Source organism: Ochotona princeps, chromosome 11, assembly GCF_030435755.1.
Source record: "Ochotona princeps isolate mOchPri1 chromosome 11, mOchPri1.hap1, whole genome shotgun sequence".
In the NCBI taxonomy this organism is placed as follows: domain Eukaryota; kingdom Metazoa; phylum Chordata; class Mammalia; order Lagomorpha; family Ochotonidae; genus Ochotona; species Ochotona princeps.
In genome coordinates this window covers 30,312,204-30,334,357 of record NC_080842.1, presented here as the reverse complement: position 1 = coordinate 30,334,357, position 22,154 = coordinate 30,312,204, and the positions used below count along the sequence as shown (strand labels likewise).

The window sequence follows — 22,154 nt, the reverse complement described above, 5'->3', positions numbered from 1 at the left end:
TAAAAGCAGAGCCTAGTGAGAGGTCCGTAAGTTGAGTGGAATCTCATCTCTTCCTTCCACATGTGCTCCTTCACCTGTGTGAGGCCCTCACCAGTGCAAAGCTGAAATCAGTACCATGTCCTTCAACCTCTAGAATGTAAACTCAATAAAACTCTTCTCTTCAAGAAGTTAGCCTTCTTTGATAGTTCACCAAAGCAGAGAAAAAAAAAAAGAAGTCTGAGTCCCACCCTATGTCATCTCATTATCATAAATTCAGGTGTGTTGAAATATGTTCATCTGAAGTAACAAGACATTTTTGTTAGGAAATCCCCAGAGTTGAAGCAGCTCTATGCAAGGATTCAGGGACAAAGACCAAAGATAGTAGTGTGTTACAATGCACAAAAAGCATTTATGTCAAAGGTTCAGCTAGAAGCTTTTATTGAAAATGTTTTAATTCAACAAGATAAAGTTATCTCTTATTTCTACTGCTGTTCCAGTATTGAGGGCCCTGACCAACACAGTAAGACAGGGAAAATAATTACCAATGATAAGTATTGGATAGGAAAAGATAAGACTTTCATTATTTGTAAGTGATAAGATCATCTACATGGAACATTCAAAAGAATGACCAAATTACACATCTAATAAGAGTTAAATAAAACTTTCAGATACAAGGTAAACCTTCTAAATTAATAGCGTTTTTTTTCAGTACTTTTAGTCTTAAAATATTTTTTCTTTTACAAGTTGGCAAATAAACTTCAGCCTATATAATCCTTTTATTTAAAGTGCAATTCACTATTTATTAGCCTAATATGATTTATTTATGGATGCTAATAATATACTTTAGCAACAGCACAGCATCGAAGATAACATTAAGATTTCCTGGGTTTACATCTCAGCTGTGCCACTTTACTAACTGTGTGAATGTAACATTAACCATTCTTTGTCTTGGTTTCTGGTCATAAAATGAAAAATATGGAAATATATATCACTTATAAAGTGGGAATTAAGCTAATTATTACTTGGAAGACACTTAAAATAACATAGCACAAAGTACCTTATAAATATCAGCTATTATTTTAACATCTTAAAAATCATTTGCCTAGAAAAACTAAAATTAAGATAAAGTAACAAATAAGCAAGTATATGGAATCATTCGTGTTTTCTTCTGTTCTATATTACAAATAAAATCAAAATTATAAAAATAATACACTACTCAAAATATCTATCCAAACAACAAAATAAGTATAAGTTAATAAAGAAAAGATGCTATCTTCAGAGAACATGAAATTTCCAAACTTAACCAAAAGTAATCTTACTAAAAAGACATATTAACATTGTAAGTCTATTCATTTGCCCCAAATATTTGTAAGTTTGATGTATTTATAGTTAAAATAAATGCTTTACCTCAATTTGAGGAAGGACATGAAAATACTGATTCTAAATATAACTCAAGTTTAAACACTAATAACAAGCTAAATAAATTTTGAGAAGAAAGAATAAAAAGAGGAATTCACAAAATATTAAGACATATTGTAATATTATCATCATCATAATATAGAACTGCGGTGGGAGCATATAGACCGATGGAAAAGAAATGAGAGACCAAACAGACCAGACCCGCACGAATGTAAAATGGAGGTCCTATGAAGGAGCTTGAGTTTCATAGTTGAAATTTCCCTAGGTTATGCTGCATTGAAAACCATTTCAAAAGTAAATATTCAGAAATTTGTGATTAGATAAAAGAAGTCACATTCAGTTGACTGAAGATAATAAAATGATCTGTCCTGATAGTAATCTGGTAAAGTCTGTTACTCTTGGGAAAGAATTAGCAGGACAGTGTTAATACAGCAATAATTAATCCAATAAAATGAAATCATAAACTTCTTAGAAAATAAATAGGAAAATATTTTTATATTGGATGATCTTAGCTAGAGGAAAGGGGAACAAATCATAATGCAAAATATTAGTAAATTTGAACAAATTAAAGTAAAATTTTCTTTTCAGGATATACAAATGTGGTCGATATGCAAATTGAGAAAGAAGATTAATGTTATGTAAGAAATAATTTTTAAAATGTGACAAGAAGTTATACAAGTCATTTGATTGTAAATCTTAATAGATCATAAATTAATTTTTCTGCCTTATTCATTGCATTTTCAGTGCTCAGATGAGTGCTAGGAATAATAATTTTCCTTACCCTAGTATCTTCTCATTGTTGACCCTTTCCCAGGATTTGCTTCCCATTTATCCATCCCCCGAATTTGTTTGTAACAAATTATCACAGATGCAGTAGTTTACAAGAAAAACTTAATCTCTACATACAGTGATGATCTAAGATTTAAAAAATCCATCTTGCTGTGCTGAATTCAAGGTATCAGCAGGCCAATTTCTTTGGGAAGTTGGGTGACAAAATGCTTCCTTGCTCTTCCAAGCCTTTGGAGTTCACTGACATTCTGTGGAGGGTGACTCATTCCTTCCTAAGTTTCAGGAGATCATAATCACATCTTCATTGAGTCTGCTGCTCCTACTTTTCTTTTTTAAGTTTATAAAGGAAAGAGATTTATTTTGGCTCAGAGTTTTGGGCATTGAAGTTCAAAATTGTGCAACCTCATTACTTTGGTATCTGATCGGGATGGGGGATGGGGCAACAGAGATCACGCCGAGGAAGGATCCCCTGAGCCAGTGGCAGGGAGCACTGATTCGTCCCACGTTACCACATTATCCTTCCCGCCTTTCCCTATCCCACCTATATCCTGAGAGTACTTTGTGATTAAATTGAAACCACACGTATAATACAGCAGACTCTCCTCAGCTCAAATTTTGTAGTTTAATTATACCACATTGAATTCCTTTTGTTATGTAAGGTAACATCTTCATAGGTTCCCCTTATTGGATTGTGAATACTTTTGGGGGCCCATTATCAAGGCTTCCTCAATCTTAACATTTTTGGCTAAATAATTCTTTGTTAATATGACTTGCCCTATGCACTGTGGGATATTTGGATGTAACCCTGCCCTCTTCCCATTAGATGTCAATAGTTCATCCTGTGGTCCAGTGTAACATAAAGTAATGTGGAGAGCAAAATTACCATTGATAGAAAACCACTGTGTCATCCTACAAAGCTATCTCTTTAAAAAGCATATCTATTCATGTCATTCTCTTGCATAAAATTCTTTGCTCTTAGTGCTACTTTATTTCTAAAAACAATTTCTAAACATCTAAGCATGTCATCTTGGGTTTCTTGGTCTGTCTTTATCTCTCTGGGTTATTTCCCTGGATTGCTTCCTTCGCTGTCTGTCCTCTCCTCCTGTCCGCTGTCCTGCAGAGGACAGGCCCCAAGAATATGAGGCACCTTCCTATATTCTGGCTTTGTAAATATTTTTTTTCCTTTGTCATCTCTACCCACAAAGCCACTTCTTTGTTTTTCAACTGACAAGTTTGTAGTCTTTTTATATCTGGAACCCTAAATTCCAGCACTCTGAGATATCTTTGAACAACTGATGCTTCAGCTCCTTTCCCTTACTTTGTAAGCAACTCATATCTTTGAGCATTACCTGTGTCCGTGGATATAGCACCCATTAAAGAATGCAGCAGTTATTCAAGGATTTCATACCTCAACTCTATTATAGTCTCCAAGCTTCAGAGATTGATGAACAATATTATTTCAATATTTTAATGTAAGATATTTGCTTCCTTATTTCAAAATAGAGAAGAAAGTGTGCCATCCTATTATGAAGACACTCCCATAGGAAGAGATTATTTTCAATCTTTTGTGTTTACTTTTCATTATTTTTCCAAAATTAAAGCCAAAGGAAGCTACTTTTGCATAGTATGTTTAAACTTTAGAAAATTAAATAAAAGGAATGCCTTCTACAATTTTCTTACCAAAAAAATGTAAAAATAAATACCACATCGTATATTTCATAGTACTATGGAAAGATAGGAATGTCAGAGCATTTTGCTCTAATAGGAGGCTGTGGTGAATTTTGTAAATTAGATTCTGAAATTACAGACAGAAAACTGTCATCTAGGCATTCCCAGCCTTCATGATGTCGTCAAAACCAACTGATTTGCATGGTCCCAACATTTGGTGTATGCTCTGATCAACTAGTGTCAAAATGGTTTCTGTCCCTATGCATTTTATTATTCTTCTGATATTTGAATGTTAAAAGTTTGTTTTAATGCTCAGAAACTGGAAACTCTTCAGTAAATACCATTGGAAACACCTGCTCATAATGTTCACTAATGATGGTTTTCTTGATTCAAAACTCACATTAAAAGGATGTTGAGAGAGGATGAATGCTATCTCTGTACTTATGAACTGTTTTCAGGTAATTTATATAAAACAGCGATGTTAAAGAAATACACCTCGTGCTACATGATTCCCATATCAGCTAAAAATCTGCCACAAAATCTTATCATGGGAAAGATAGCTACAAAACCTCCTATTCTAAAGCAAAGCAAAACAAAATATGCTGAAGAGAACTTTATGTTCTTTATTGTCAAGACATGTAAGGCTAATTCAAAGGTTTTGCTTACATCCAAATCATTATTTCTTTTTAAAGAAGATTTATTTATTTATATTGGAAAGTCAGATATACAGAGAGAGGAGAGACAGAGAGAAAGCTCTTTCTCCCACTGATTCACTCCCCAATAGGCCACAATGGCCAGAGCTAAGCCTATCCAAAGCCAGGAGCTTCCGCGTCTTCCAGGTCTCCCACGCAGATGCAGGTCACCAAGTCTTTGGGCTTTCCTCCACTGCTTTCCTAAGCCACGAGCAGGGCTCTGGATGGGAAGTGATGTTTCAAAAATGCTTTTAGACTTTCATCAACACTTACCTGTGTCATTAGTGAGTAGAATAGTGTCCAATAGGGTCAGCACTGCGAAGCAGTATGTTCAGGTGTCACTACCAATGCCAGAGTCCCACATTGCAGTACTAATTTTAGTCACTTTTGTTTTTCTTCTGGTCTAACTCTGTGCTAACATACTTGGGAAGGTAACATGATAGACCCAGTGCATGAAGCCCTGTCACTAGCCTGGGAGACCAAATGGAATTCCAGGCTCTTGTCATCAGCCTGACTCATCCCTGGCCATTGTGGCCCTCAGGAGTGAAGCGGGAGGTGGGGGGGGGGGGGGAGGCATGTCTCCTTCTGTTTATCCCTTTCTCTGTATTTTTCACTTTTCTGTTCCAATAAGTAAATCTCTAATAACAAAAAGATACTTCAAAAACTACTTGCTTTAAAATATATTGGAAATAATGAATATTGATGGCTCATTATGTAGTTAAAATACGTTGAAAGACATAAATATATAAAATATATTGAGGCTACTGATTTTCTGATCTAATAAAGTACATCACAAGGTGCCTCATTGTATATTAAATTATATAGCATTTGTTTTAGATGGGAATTCTGAAAACATGACATCTCAGATCGGAAGAATGACACTAAGTGTATGTACTCACACACTTGCAAGCATACTTCAAACTGTGGTGAATAAATTAAAAAGATATAAACAATTTCAACAAACTTTTTGAAGATCATGTTTAGGTAGAATATCTATTCAGGGACACAAAAGTTCAGTGTTTGTTGGATGTCTATTACGTGCAAAAGAGCATCTTGGACCCTAGAAAGTGTGAAGATGAGCAGGATGTTTAATTTCATGTGTAGGAACAAGAATCTAGTCTAGTTAGGCCTAGCATGGTAGTGCAGCATGCTGATCCTCCTCCCTGTGACACAGGCATCCCAAAAAGAGCACTGGTTTGTGTGCTAGCTCCTCTACTTCTGATCCAGTTTCCTGCTTCTGACCTGGGAAAACAATGTACAACAGTCCCCGTGCTTCGGACTCTGCACCCACGTGGGAGACCGGGAAGAAGCTTCTAGCTCCCAGCTTTGGATCAGCTCAGCATGTCCATTGTTGCTATCTGGGGAGTAAACCAGCAAATGGAAGACCTTTCCTTGTCTCTCTTCAAAGTCTCTGTAAAATCTGCCTTTTAAATAAGTAAATAAATTTTAAAAAAGAATCTCATCTAGTAGGAAAACAGTGTTTACACAGATAACTGGCATTTGCTTTGGTCAATTCTCTTGAAAAACCAAGTTTAGAATAAGAATTAACTGCTTTTTAAGAGATGTACATATAAGTTGGACCTCAAAGGTTTGGAGAATTTCAGTAAATTGTGATGAAAGATGGTTTAAAACATATTAAGATAACAGCATGAACCAAGATATAAAAAGTTAAAGGTATTTTTTTTTAGAATCGCAAGTAGAGTTTCTCAAATTTGCAGTTTTACTCTTTTCAAAATGTTTTCATGTATCTTATATTGGAGACTAGAGCAACCCTACTGAGGCTTATAGGAAAGTGGCTTAGTCCATTTTGCATTGCTCTAAAAAAGGATTTCAAGCCTTATGTAGCTCTGTGGAAGACAAAGAGGTTTGAGCTTGGCTCACAGCTCTGGAGATCTGATGACCAGTTTGGGTAAGACATTGTTCCATCACAGCACAGCAGGTGGCATCACATGGCAGAAGCACACTTGATAAATGAGCAAGCAATGTGTGTAGAAGAAAGATGCAACAGAGGCATCCCGCTTAGTATAGCATTAACCTGTACCAGTGGAATTACAGCGAAAAATTCATCGTGGAGATCTAATCCAAGCCAAGCCACCTCAGTGCTATCACTCTGCAAGAGCACACCTCCATGTGAATTTTGGTGGAACAAATCCACACTCAAATATAACAGAAATTATTATTTATGGGACATCTGAAGAAAGTGAGTTTTGGAGAAAATGAATGACTTATACAAAATTATGAATTGATAAATTATTTTAAGGAAAAAAGATAAATGTATTTTCAAAAAGTGTAGAGAAAATTATTCTGGTAATCCAGTGAAAAGCAAATACATAGAGGATTACAATGAGAAGGTTACTGATCCTCTAGGCAAAAAGTACCAAGAATTGTAAACTTTGCTAGGTTTCCTTGCATTGGCTAGAAGACTGTTTGCAAAACATTGCAGAACAATTGGTGTGATTAATCTTGATCAGATATAAGAACTGAGGACACAAAGGTTACCAAAAGACCCAGAGGCTAGTCGCATTTAAGCACATCTGGCCTTTCCCTGCAGCTCCTGCTAATGGAACTTTATACTGTTTTCAATATCAGTTCCCATCCCTTTGCTTTCCGCAGAAACTACTCCTATGAAATTTCATGTTTGATTCATAGGTGCACAAACATGTGAAATCTACAGAGAAAAAGCTAATTTTTGATGAATCAGATAGATGAAGATGAAAATTTTGATGCCTTTTAGGTCTCTCCACAAATTCATTGATATTCGTATCTTCAACAATTGAGGCTTTAATTTCATCCGTTTTTAGAGCCTATATATAATGACTGGTTTCTAAGTGTCACAAGGAATAACTGGCTAAAATAGACTCTGCTGTGTTTAAATGTTTTTGCCCTGTAGAATTTAATCCTCTACACAGCAATACTGAGGGTGTGTGGCTCTTGGAAATTGATTATGTCAGGAAGACTCTACCATCATGATTAGAATCAGAGATCTTTCCAAAAGATCTTGACAGAGGTAATGCATCCCTTTTACCTTTCTGCCTTGTGCCATTTGGTAACACAGTATTCAAGTTGTCATCTTGGCAACACAATTAGGGCCAGAAAATGAACTGGTGCCAACATGGGATACTGGCTCATGCGAAGTGAAAATTTAGCCACTAGGCTATCGTTTTGGGTCATAAGAAAGAAAACACAATCTTAGGTATTCTGTTATAGAACCACAAAGTGGACTGAGTCATACAGGGTGACTAGATAGTAAAGCACATGGCAGTTTCAACTTTTTCTCTTAGATCCCACATTCTAGGGAAACTCTGTTGCCTTGTCTGGAGAGCAGCCAAGTTGCCATGCAGTTAAACCCATCAGATGAAAAACTGGGCCTCTACTATCAGTCATGCAAGTGACTCTTCTCAGTGGCAGATCTCAGTTAAGCTTTTTGACAATTATAGGATCTAGCCAATATCCTGACTCAGACTTGCTATGGTACAGTGGGGCACACCATGCGAATAGTGCCAAATCCTGCTTCAAGAGAACATTTAGAAAACAAATGAGCTAATTTGTAGGTAGCAAAAAGTAATGCAAAGGTCAAAACAACAAAAGTGTGTAGGACGTTGCTCCACTGAAAGGGAGAGACTGTTACTGAGTGTGGTTACAACAGGAATCTTGCTTAATGATTAACATGATCTTGAAGGGTAAACAAAAACTGAATAAGAAACTAAAATACAAATAATGCTGTAACTTATCAGCCAACTCTGATTGCTGATCTCTACAAAGAGAAAAATGGAGTAAGTTTCAAATTTTCAAAGTGGTTATTAGTGTATTCAAAGCCGTAATGCATTTCTGGACTAACTGTAATACAGTGATATGCTTATGAAATTACTTTTGGGTTGATATTGTTTCAGCTTTCACTATTAAGGATATAAGGCCTAGTGCAATAGCACAATGGCTAACTCCTTGCCTAACAAGTGCCAGGATCCCATGTGGGTGCTGGTTACTGTCCCAGTTGATTCACTTCTCATCCAGATCCTGCCTGAGGCCCGGGAAGGTAGTAGAGGATGATTCAAAGCTTTAGGGCCCTGCACCTGGATTCTGGAGGACTGGGAGGAAGCTCCTGACTTCTGGCTTAAGCTCAACTTATCTCTAGCTGTTGTGGCCATCTGAGAAGCGAACCAGCAGATATAAGGTATTTCTCTTTGTCCTTCTCTCTGTAAATCATTGGATCTCTCTTTCCAATAAAAATAAATATTATAAATAAATACATTGATTAAAATGTAGATTCTTTGTGATTTACAATGTTGTGTGAAGTCACTAGCTTCATATTTTTATCTATATGTGTGTACTCATGGTGGCTTAGGTTTATGGATTAATTTGAAAAGCATTGCCATCAAATTTACAGAGTCCTACTTTAGGAAAGCAAATTTAAATAACACTCATCTCTGTGCATTCCATAACAAAATGGATGTGTTAGTTTGCGCAGGGCTCATTCAACTTCACCCAAGCAGAGAGGTTTCTTTGCTAATATATAAATGGTTCAGAAAATCAGCCACTCCAAGGTTGCGACCTGAATATGAACACTAATATATATATTTATCATACAGTGCCATTTATTTTGAGGAATGATAAATTTGCAGGAGAAAAAAATGTGCTCTAAAAGTCTGCTTTCTCCTCTCATTCATGTCCAACTAGAAGTTACCCACATTATGACAGTCTTGGATTTTAGAGTACATCGAAGTCAGGTCACAGAGTGTGCGTGACTAGCTCAAAGATCAGAGAGAAATCCAAGGCAAGAAAACACATTTGGAGCTTCTCAAGTCCTGTTTTTTTCCTCGCTCTACTAGAACCGGCTCCATTTACGCAGCTTTTGCCAGTAGTCAATCATCCTAGGAGTCGCAGTCACGACGTAGGCGCCGAGGGGTGGGGCGCCAGGCGGATAGAAGGGCTTGGCCAATCCGGGGCCGGGCAGGGCGCGCGGGAGGTTTGAACTCTCCCTTCAGGGCCCGCGCGGAGATTCACTTCGCCCGAAGTTTCCACTCCAGGTCCTGCTGCAAGTGGGCTTCAGTGCAGCTGGGGCGATGGTGGAAGGACCAGGTTGTACTCTGAATGGAGAGAAAATTCAGGCTCAAGTGCCCCGGGGCCAAGCGGTTACCGAGGTGCGGGGAACTGCTTTGCGGAGCCTACAATTTTCTGCGCAGCCACGCGTCGCCTCCGCCGCTTCTGCTGCTGCGGTGTCCTCCCAGGTGAGCTGCTGTTGGAGCCAGCCCTCCGCGGAATCGGAGAAAAGACCCCAAGGGTTCCAGAGTCCAAACTGCCCGTTTGCTCTGGGCCTAGTTCCCCGAAGCCTGGTGTTTTTCAACGTTTGGTTTCGCTTTGTCCAGGGGGTGAAGTCGATCACTGTTAGGCTGCATTAGAGCCAACTACCAACACTTGGTGGGTACTGGCCCAGCTAGGGCCGTGGAGACAATCTACGGAAGGTGTTTTATTTTTATGAAACCTTCCTTAGCTTCTTCAAAGTACAGCGAAAGGTGCTTTCCTTATGTCTACAAATGCATTTTTCTCTGTTAATGTGATCTGTCAGCTCACTCACTCTGCAAGCTTTGATTATATATTCTGCACATTTTTCAAGATGATGAACTTGTAGCATAAAATTCTAGCTTCTGCTTTCCTAATATTCTGCAATTAGTAAGTATATGACAACATATGTAATTCTAAAGTTGTATATAAAACATTTGGAACCGATTTTCCCTTTGATATGCCAATGATTAAAGGCCAGAGCAGCTGGTTCCTTAAGGGAATGTCTTGCTTTGTTATGTTGTTTGTAGTGCAGCTTCTTGCCATCTGAGCTTTCATTTGAGAAAGTAAGATATTCATTCAGTAAGAACTTAGAACTGGGACTAAAAATATTCCGATTAGGCCATCATTCTTTAAAAGTGCTTTAGATAGATGCATGGTTGGGTGTGTGTCACAGACATATGCAATATTGTATGTGTTTCAATTTCTCCTGAATGCTTTCTCATAATCTTTGATCCTGGTGGAAAAAAAGTTGCCTTGCAAAAAATTAACACATGCTCACAATTTGGAAGAAGTGGTTGTCTAAGTCTGGAGAAGTACATGTTTAACTTGAAAAGAACACAACCTTTCCATTTCCTTTTTTTTTTTTTCAATTTTATTAAGTTTTTATTGTATTTCTTTTTTTGTTATTATCATTTTGTGATAACTTTTGCATTTCCTTCCAGTTGTCCCTCTAATTTTATGACTTGATATGCCAGTAATTATTCTGCATTTTTATTAGAACATTTATTCTAACTGTCCAGGTTTCATAGGAATACTATGGATTTTGAAAATTATTCAACAAAATTTGGTTACACAAGGCACCTGGAAAGCAAATAAATGCTTGTCCTGTGGTGACTAAAGTTGAGAAAATAAGTGGATAGGCCTTAAATTATAGATGAAATAGAGGAAAATGTATAAATTCTGCAAAGGAGAGGTATATGGTCTCCTAAGAACTTATAAGAATGAACATCTGAGCGGAAGTAGAAAGGAAGTAGGTGGGAGACAGACAGCACCTGGTCTCAAGTTTGGTTGCAGGACACCACAGGCCAGAAGGATGGCAATGATATAATGTTCTGATTCTGCACATGTGTGGACTGAAAGAAAACCAGAGTAACTAGATTAAGGAGAGTGAGATAGAAGCAATGTGTTCTAAAGACCACTTTGGTGGGGAGGAAGCAGGCAATGCTAAGCCTATAGATCAAATTAGGGACTTTGTGTGTATGCAAGGGGCTGGGGTGTTGGATGCATAAGATGTCTGTATGTTTCAGGGAGATCCCTTTACCTTGATTAGGAGTTGTGGTTAGCTTAGCTAGGAAGCTACTGCAGTCATTTGAGATTCTGACTCCACTGCTGGTGGGGAAGAAAGGACAGGGAATCACTACTTCAGAAGCACAGCTTTTAGGCATTAGCAACATATATGGTTTGAATATGCTATGATATCACAATTTGTGTCATTCAGCAGTGATGTATATTGTGCTAAGTTTCATGCTAGCTCTTCGTGCTACAGGCTTATTACACTCACTAGTGAACTGAAATTGAAAAGAGGTCAACTTTGGAGAAGTCCAGCATCCAGCTCCGGCTCCACCATGGCTGATCTAGAATTTTTATCCACTTGGGTATATGGATCACATCCTCTTTGTCTCAGATTTGTCTTTTTTTTTTCCACAGGGTACCTTGCACCCAACTTGGTGTTATGCAGGGTATGGTTGCTTCTATAAGTGGTTTTGTGGTTCACAATCATCTCCCCAGAAGGGTTAGATATTGGTGGACCTGAGCCACCATGAAGAAGTAGTTGATGAGGCTCTGAAGGGTATTTTTCTATTGGGAGGTGGAGTGTGAACCCTTGTTCCTGATTTCAGCTGGATGGAGTACTGTATGGTGAGACAGAAAGAGAAATATCCAGATGAGAGAACTGGTTTTGTGAATGCTATTTTTGTCCTGCTTCACTTAGATATACTAAGATGAAAAAGGCAAGGATCTTGTTATAAAAATCGTACCTAATGTTATTTTTTTTTTAAAAAAGATTTATCTGTTTGCTTTATTGGAAAGTCAGATATACAGAGAGAAGAAGATACAGAAAAGTTTTTCATCTGCTGGTTCACTCCCCAAGTGGCTGCAACAGCCAGAGCTGAGCTGAACCAAAGCCAGGAGCGTCTTCCAGGTCTCCTACGTGGGTGTAGGGTCCCAAGGCTTTGGACCATCTTCTACTGCTTTCCCAGGTCACAAGCAGGGATCTGGAGGAAATGGAGGGAAATGGAGCAGGTGGGACGTGAACTGGCACTCATGTGGGATTCTGGTGCAGGCAAGGTGAGGTCTTTAGCTGCTAGACTACCATGTCAGGCCCCTGTCTAGTGTTTGAAATAACTTTCGTTGTATTTGGGTTTAGATAAAATACCATGAGCATCTCCCCGCCCCCCGTTCCAGTCTGTCATGATTATCTTTGGTGACAAGATGTAAGTTACCTTTACATTTGATTCATTTGTGAGAAAGAATAACTCACTAATGAAGCATTAATGTGATTCAACACATGAGGAATGTGAGGCTCACAATTAATTTAAATCAATTGCAGCAAGTCACATGATTACCAAGGGGTTGAGCTTGGTTTTTCTTAATTTTGATTGTGTGTGTGTGTGAAGACTTGGTTGTTTGAAAGACAGGAGAATAGATTGAGAAGGAAGGGACAGGAAGAGATCTTCTGTCTACCAGTGCATCCTCCAGTGGCTGAAATAACCAGGCAGAAGGCAGCAGTCAGGAGCGCAGATGGTCTTCCCACATAGGTGACAAGGAACCAAGCACTATGGCCATTTTCAGCTGCCTTTTCAGGTGCATTAGCAGGGAGCTGAATCTTAAGTGAGCTAGGATTTGATCGTCTTGCTTTCAGCATCCTAAGACCAAACTTGTATTCCCATGTTCAGATTGCATAAAGGGGAACAGTCTGATAATGTAGTAAAAAAAAAGCTTTGTTAATGTTTGGGCAGTTAACAACATCAACTGGAAACAACATCCAAAAAGCTATATGCTACAATTATTTTTTAGAATAATCTGTGCTTAAAGCTCTTATGCCTGATACATTGAATGGAGAAGATGTTAAAAATTGGAAGAAGCCTTTGTGATTCAGGTCAAAAATCCTGTTCTGCGGAGTATGAATTTAAAGACAAATGTGGAATTAATGTTCTCTTGGTCGATCTTGGTAAAGTTCTAAATATTTTGCCGTAGATTCATATTCTACAATTTGGAGCTGAAAATAATAATTGTAACTTTTATGAATATGAAAAGTATTTCACATTCTAGAGGGATTTTTTGATTCATAGTGAATTTCATTGAAAATATGACAGACTATTACCAACTTCTGGCCGGATCAAGATGATTACTGTAGCAGATGAGGACATCATCCTAGGCTTTTGTTTCTGATTAAAACTATTGAAATGAATCTGCTGCTGAATTTGAAATGTTTGATTTTTATGAGGCAGCATATCCAAATAATTTAGTAAGAGCATACCATATTGCTTACAGTACAGTAAACATGAAGGAAATTATGTAGAGAAAAAGAAGTATTAATTGAGCATTAAAAATAAAATAAAGTGTAGATAACTGTTATGCCAAAAATAACCAGAAAGCTTTACGTCAGTGCCTGTTGTCTTCATGAACTAGTTACTGTTTGTCAAATAGCGTTCCTCTTTGTTCCAGTGTAGAGTTCATTAGGGCACATGCTTTAGCATATGTGTCGCTGTGACAACTGGTCCTCATTTTGAGGAAGAAAGCCTACACCTAGATCTCAGCATCTGTTAGTCATGTATCCACTCTATTATTTCTCTGAATTTTGATGTATTGTCTTGTCAGCATGAAACTATGCAACTGTGTGAGCACATTTGCATAAAACTCCACTGGAGCTTGTGGAATCTTATGGTAAGAAACAACATCAGAATGTGAATGAACATGTCTGGTTAATGAGCTTTGAAGAGCCAGTCCTCCAATTTTAATTGTTGGGTGGATACAATATTTTAGTGAAATCAGTATGTAATCTGCATGTGTTTTCAATCTCCTTTCAGAAAACAGGATATGAAACAGTTTATTTATAAGCAGTCATTTCATTTGGAACACACCTTTCTGATTGTTCCCATCAGTCTTTAAGATTTGATATATGTAGTTAATGTGCTAGCAACTCTTATTTGTCTTTCCATACTGCACAGCATCAGTGAACAGTGTAGGCATTTAATAAATGTTGAATGGAAAGAGAAGAGCAGAGTCTTGAAAAGTACCAAATAAATTGCATTTGGACTCTTGCATTATGAGTAAATACCTGTTTTGTTGTGCATGTTACATGGAAATGCTTATTTCATAAAAATAATGGACCCATGTAGAAACCATTTTCTACCTATCTTCTCTTTCAAAGTGGAAAAAAATCACAGTTCATTTTATTACCATTATTTGAAGAAATGAGCTAGTCCACAGAGATTCATTTTCCTGCTAAATGAAGGCCGTTCTCTTAAGTGTCCAAAAGGGTTTTCTAAATATTTTATAGAAAATGCAGAAAATATTCCTTAGTTCCTTAACTGCATACAGATAATGATTTCTTAATGATTCAGGATCATGAGCAGCAGTATCTGACATTATGTGAAATCAAGAAACAAGGCAAAACAGAACAGATGACATTTTAACAGCAGAGGAAAGTACGAGAGGTGATTTTCCATGGCCATTGTAGTTTTTTATCTACCACTAAAGTATTCGTATGCTATCAAGAAAAGAGCAAGGATTACCTAGGTTTAGAATTTCCACCCCTTTGTTCTTTCTCATCTGGAGATGCTTGCATTCACATGCTATTTTATCTGGTTAGGATTAAATTAAAGGGCACATAAAACTTAGCTTACTGCCTAGCAGAATCAACATTCTGGTAATCATTCTTTATTTCCTGGTCATGGCTTTCTCATCAGACCCATTTATTTAAGGAGCACCCAATTCCTTTATGAAGGATTTATGATCATTCGATGCCTGCAAATAAGATACAAAATACTTAGTCTTTGGATTTCTGTTCTTACACAGTTGTAGAGTATATTTTAACACATAATCCTGTTTTGATTTATTTTGGGGGCTTTGAGAACATTTTAAAATTAGGCTCTGTTTAGATTGGTAGATAAGTGACCTCTGATTAAGAATAGCATTGTATGTGGGAGACGCATCTCAGGGAAAGGAGGAGGAGAATATGAAAGTCAATACGGTGTTTTATGCTCTGTGAAGAAGATATATAACTGTACCAGGGTTGACATGTTTATTATGGAAAAGTCTTATTCTCCTCTGAAAAGTTCATCTGCCTTGTTCACCCATGGATAAGCAGGATAAATGGTCATCAACAAGGTAAATCATGTGCTGTCTCTGAAAATATATGTTGTTTTGAAGATTTCATATTATTAAGCCACTTGAAAGTGGAAAGGTGAACCCTTCTCAATCATACTTAAAATTGTGGCAAAAGCGATTTTCATCTCTATTTTGGAAGGAAAAAATGGTTGGATGAAATGTTCAAATAATACAGAAACAGGATTATCAGGGTCAACAAGAGAATGTCAAGTATCTAATGGGGAATTGTGTGTAGTTATGATAAAGATAACAGGCTTGAGGAAATTAATATTTGAATTTGGACAGCAGAGGCTTGTAGAAAGAGGTGACAATCCTAGATTCTATAGTAGGACAAGTGAAGGTCTTGTAAATCTCACAATATTTGAAAAAGCTTTGTTCAACTTATATTTGATAGCTCTCAAGAGAAGTGGAACAAACCTCTTCTGGTGGATTAACGTATCTTTTTATGATGGAGTTTTAAAAATATGGTGAAAATATATGCAATTGTTTGTCGTTACGCTCCATAAGGTGAATATTTTATTGGTCCCAAGTGTATCATCCAGAACTAATTAGTTTACAAACTGTGTTGTAATGAAAACCAGTGAAGTTGGATAGAACATTCTGCATGAAGAACAAGTAACTAAAAGTATCTTTGTGTATCATTTCCTAAGGAATCAGAATGGAATGTTGGGATAGATGTTTTTCAATCTCCCATTTAGATGCTAGGGTAAACTGTCAAATAGACCTTGACATTGCAGGACTGGTTGCAACCTGTCATGATTCTCTTCTTGTTCTCTGCCTCCTTCTTCTCCCACCCCTTTCTTCCTTTTTTACACCTTTCCACAAAGTTCTTTTTACTTTATGAGAAACTCTGGTGAATTTTTACTTATGTATAACTTTTGGTATACTTGAAAATTTGGTCTTATATATTTCAATCTCACTCCGTTGCATATAATTAGAAAATAAAGGACAAGGGTGTTAAATTTTCAAACGAATTGAAACAGATGGTAGAGTAGATGTTTTTGCCAAGAAATCCTGGGAAAGGTAAATCAAAATGGGAATAGTGGGTGGGGAAACAGCAAGCCTATACTTCAAAGCCATACTCAGGAGAGAAGGGAAGAAGATCTGTTTAATCCTGCAAATGTTTACTGAACCTCAGGTATTGTGTAAAACCCTCTGGGATATTTGATAAACATGAGTTACTGTCTCCAGAGACCTTACAGACAGGGGAGAAGTACAAGTCACATACAAATAATCATTCAGTGTAGGAAATACTAAAACAGTGGTTTAGAAAATACTGTGCTAAGTTTGGTGAATAGAAAGCCTCCGGATTATTCATTCTGTTGTCCAGGTAAGAAAACCGCTGTACCAGACAGAATTGCAAAATACATATGAGAGCAAGGAAGAGGCTACACTAACAATTCATTTCAGTTCACCAATACCTTATCAGGTGTTAAAACTTATTATGAAGCCAGGGTCACAGAGCCATCTATAGCTGGAAGAGTTTCTGCTGCATTGTAGTCATTTGGTATTTTTCCATAAGTTAACATTCTGCCTGTGTTCACTTCCCCATTGGTTGTCTTGTGTCGATATCTAGCATAATGTTTGTACTAATAAGGCCATAGATATCTTTTCCCAGCATGTGTAGAGTTTTTAATTTTATAAATTTAATGTTTTTTATGCTGTATTATATGCTGCTTTTAATTGTGGGGAATAGGGTAGCAGAAGGTATGTACTACACCCTTGGGTTTGGTTTTAGGTTCTCTTTGAGTCTCTGTCAGCCAGGATATCATGATTCAGTTTTCATTGATTGCTGTGTGAAGATATATAAAGGCCTCATGCATTTTAAGTATTCTGTCTTTATTTATAGACTCCTTCTGTGTACCACAAAATTTATTTGTGAGGGCACTTACTCTCCTTTGTCTTGTTAATGTGGGCCCAGTATGGGCCCACAATGTTTTAAAGGGCCATTCACTGGGATTTTCTTTTTCTGAAAGTTCAAACTTCTCATGGCTAGGTTTTTCTAAAATTTCAAATAGTTGACAGCAGTTTTGCCTTGTGGTGCCTTGAGAATTAATTCTGGAAATGAAAAGTTTGTTTGTTAAGAAAAAAACCAACCAACAAACAAAAACTTCCTCCCTAGCTCCCCAAATTGGCTGTAGGAGATATTTCTGCTGTATTCTTCATAGACTTTTTGGAATCAAGTTCCTAGAACAGGACCTTATGCACTATTTAGGGCATAGTTAGAAATTCCCTATGAAAAATCTGGGATTCTATAAGTTGTATTTGAGTCCTTTTCCCATAGACGTTATGAGGAGTCCTTGGCACATTTAGTTTTTTGGAAAATGTTGAGGTTTCTATTAAGAACTCCTATCTTTCTATTTGTTTCGTTTGATGTATTTAGGAATGAATATCATACAATGATTTAGGATTAATTGGTACAAAAATGACATGATATGTTCCTGTAAATGTTTGGTTTGCTGGTTACAGACAAACCTAATGGTATAATACTGCTAATTTTAGTTTTGGTCATTGAGTAATTGGGTAGGTGTCCTTATGGAGTAGAAACTTTTAGCAGAAAGTAGTTGTGTTTACAGCACCTGTAGACTAAATTTAAAAATCACAGTTTTGTGACAGGAGTAAGTACAAGGTTAGGTAGATAAGTATTTAAAAAGTGCACTTTTTTTCCTAATTAAATTAATAACCTTAACTAATGAGCATTTAGGAGATGCAATTAAGAACACCTTGTGTTCTTTCTAGTGAGATCTCAATGAATATTTTATAGGTATCTAAGTAGAACCGTATTACTAGTTTAGAACAAGTGGCACCATTTATGTGGACCCATTGGCCTCTGCTAGTCACTGTTGAAATGGAAATTGGGATGTCAGAAGTGTGGTAAAATAAAGTAGTAGTATTATATGCTACACACAAATTTAGAGGTCCAGGGCCATAGAACCTCCTTTTTTCTCAGTTGAAAACTTTGCATTCCTGGTTTCTTGAGGCAGTGGGTTCAGTTGCAGAAATTGCACAAGTGTATCTGCCTGTCTACCAGCATTTACACTCATGCAATCCACTTTGTTTGTTGATCCTATAGGACAGAAATCCATGTTTCCATCAAGAACCACAGACCACAGGGGCCTGTTGAGACACCTTCTTGCCTATTGAAGATGCTACTCTTAGTCTTTTTGTCTCCTATATGATAGATGTCTTTATCTAGTGAATCTTCCCCTTCAACATTTAACCATGCCATCTTGAAAAAAATGAAGTCAGTCTTGACTGTCTCCCCTCAGATAACACCGCATTTTTGTACCTCACACAACAGTGTGTCTTTAATCCTTTTTACCCATTTAATCCTTCTCTCCATTATCTTTTGAACTTACCCTACAAAGGATATTCCCTCTCACCACCTCTGCCTCCTAACTCTCACACTAATTGCTGCTATGCTCCAGTTGGCAAAAATCATGCCTCGGATAAACTTCATTGGCTATGGCTATGGCACTGCCACTGCACAAAGCTGCTGCTGCTACACTCCAAATCCAGTGGCAAAGTCTCAGGCTTCATTTTGCTTGATTTGTTAGCATTTCTGAAAGTACCTTCTCCAGCAATGCATGTATTTCACTTATCTTTAGGAATCCACATTTGCCTGATTTTGCTCCAACCTAGCTGGCCTGTGTTCTTGACCTTTTTTGCTGGTTCTTTCCCCACTCCTCCCTAACATCATCACATTCTTTGGCTCATTCTACTTTTTAATTCAACATTCTATCATGGGAGTGCCTTAGACTTTCGTTCTTGGGCCTCTTCTGTTTATTTATACATAATCCTTTGTTTTCTTAATCTGATTGTATTGTTATTAGAAAGCCATATGAATCAGTAATTTATACAAGAATAAGGTATATTTAGCTCATAGTTTTAGAGACTGGCATATTCAAGATCATAGCACAGGCATCCACTGAGGGCTGGCTTGCAGTTTCATAACATGGTAGAAAGCATCATGTAGCAAGATGAGTTATGCTAGCTGGGGTCTCTGTTCTTGTCAACCACTAATGTTATCATGGGAACCCCACCCTCACGAACTCATTTAACCTTCACTTCTCCAAATGGGATTGTTTCTAAATACCATTACTGGATGATTTAAGCATTATGTTTTCAATACCTGAAATACCATACTATTTGCTACTTTATCCAATGTTCCAGTTTTTTAAAGCAAGATTTTGTCTGCAGATCATTGAAAAATTCATTTGTTCAGGCTGGAGATGCATCCTGTATGGATCTGCTTAGTTGACACTTGCTTGTATGCCTAACAGACATCGCTAAAGCCCAACTCCCTGGTTTTTTTGTTTGTTTTGTTTGAGGGGGTTGGTTTGTTTGTTTTTCACCAGCACCTTCTATTCAAGTCCTTCTTGTCTTGGTAGATAGCATGATAGCATTTCATTCCAGGTATTCAAGCCAAAAATTTATGCTGAACTTTTCTTTCATAGCCCATATTCAGTCCACCAGCAGAACCTCTTTGATGTGCCTTCAAAATAAGTCAGCACATCTCACCACGTTTCCTTTTCTCCACTGCTACTGGTATTTTCCAGATCTTCATCACTTGTCTTGATTTTTGAGGTGGTCTTCTAAGTATCTTCTTGGCTCCTACCCTATCAGCCAAATTCCATTCAACAACCAGACAGCACATTAAAAACGGAAATGTGTATCTTTTTTATTACTATCATAGAAAAACCCCTTGTCAGGTTGGATCCTGTGACCCATGTAGACTGTGCTTTTGCATAGCTCATCCATCTCCCCCTCTAACCCTTTTCTGTGTGTTATAAGGAATCTGGCCTTCAGTATTTTTATACTTTTACAGTGCTGGATCGTGATTGACTCCCTTTTTCATTTAAAACTTGCCCACTGGCTGTGCCCTTCCTGAGCACTGGATTGTCTTTCTGATCTAGATTTCTTTTAAACATTTTCTAATGTGCTACTTTCTTATGTTTATTACCTACAGTTTGTTCCATCAGAATACAGACTCCATAAGGGCAGTGTGTTTCAGATGTTTTATTTAGTGCTAATCCTGTAGTATCCAGAACAAATAGTGACACATACTGGAACATCAATAAGCTTGCCTAAAATGAGTTAATCTAATGAAATAGCCCAGAAATGTCCCATTTTTAAATGGTGTCATTGTTTCTGTTGTTAGAGGATATCTGTGTTGAAGTCATAGTGAAGTGAACAACATTAGCTATTATAGCTGAAGGCTTTTGAGTTTTTGTTTAAAAGGTGTTACTTATTGTCAAAGCTATTAAGCTGGTGATGTGAGTAGACCTCACATAAAACAATTGAGACTCAGTTACTGTGTTGTTATATGTTGTGACAGCAACATTCATTTAGAATTACCGTTCTGTTTGCCAGAAGTCATTATAAAACATGGTAAAGTGAGAATCAAGTAGAGAAAAGATCTGGGCAGGGAGCAGACGAGCAGACTAGGGAGCAACCTAATCCTTTGGCTTCCAGTCTTAAGAAGAGGGAAAGAAGCAGTCAGGTTGAGGGCCATAGGGTGAAAAATAGTCTTGTGGCAGCTCACAAAAAGTTTTTAATTGGCCAGCCGGATATCAGATGTTGATTTGTGAATTTAACTTCTAGAACTTAAAGTGCTAAAGGAGACTAAGACATACAGATGGCTGAAGCAACAAATTCCTCCTAACCACCAAAGACTGTGGGAAACTATCTTACTGAGTGTGTGTGTGTGTGTGTGTATACATGTTTGACAGAGAGAAAGAGGGAGGGAGGCAGATAGGGAAGGAGGGAGGGAGGGAGAGAAACAGGAAGGGAGGGAGAGAGAGAGGGAGGAAGAGAGAGAGAGAGAGAGAGAACTTCAAAATTCTAAAAATGGAATTAAAAGGTAAGCTTCTTTTTGTGGAAACAAAACTGAAATCAGCACATATTCTTTCATGATATGTATTACCATTAACTTTTCTGAAGACATCCTTGCCCTAGATTAAGAGTTATTGTGAAGGTGTATGTCTTTAGCACAGCAGTTAAAATGCTTAGTAAGAAATCTGCATTCCACATTGGAATTTGATACCCAGCTCCAGCTTCCTGATAGTGTGCACCTTGGGAGGAAGCAATAATCCTTCATTCTCTTTCTCTCTGCCTCTCAAGTATTTTTAAAAGTTAATGTATTGCCATATTACATACACCTATTTTTCTTATATACCATTACCTCAAAAAGTTTACAGTAAATGCAATTAAAAGGGAGGCCTGTATTATTGTATAAACTGTTGTTGTTGTTTTTTAGAGTGGCTCAAAAATTTTTGAAATCTTTGCACAATTGAGATGAACAAAACTCCATGGGAAATGTATAGTAGGAAAGAATGAACATTTTGAGTTTCTTTTATATCAAAATAAACTTATCCTTTACTTATATTTTCTGTCAATTTTTTTGAAATATCCTGGTATAATAGGTTAGGCATTTGTAACTGTAAGTATTGGCATTAATTACATAATGTTTGTAAAACATATCTAAATTTTTAAAACGAAGGAGCACTAATATGTTTGTAATGACCAGTTTAAGAAAAAAAAAGTATAATCAGTATCTAAAACAAATCCTATTCCCTTCCCATCACCACAGAGCCTATATTTTGTGTTTGTTATATTTATTTCAGTTTAAAATTTCCTTGCTTTTCTATAGTCTTCAGTACATATACTTAATCTTTCTTAAAAATTGTTTAGTTTTCCAAGGCTGATTATTTTTCT

At 37.2% G+C, this 22,154-nt stretch overlaps 1 protein-coding gene across 1 annotated transcript in view; it reads left to right on the top strand.

Moving 5' to 3' along the window:
• Window positions 1–9,529: 9,529 nt before the first annotated feature.
• Window positions 9,530–22,154, top strand: part of NEIL3 (nei like DNA glycosylase 3) — a 41,672-nt gene continuing 29,047 nt past the window's right edge. Inside the window, exon 1 of the mRNA XM_058669972.1 lies at window positions 9,530–9,772. Within this exon, the coding sequence (XP_058525955.1) occupies window positions 9,608–9,772 (165 nt within the window). The 5' untranslated portion in view covers window positions 9,530–9,607. The remainder of the gene's footprint in view (window positions 9,773–22,154) is intronic.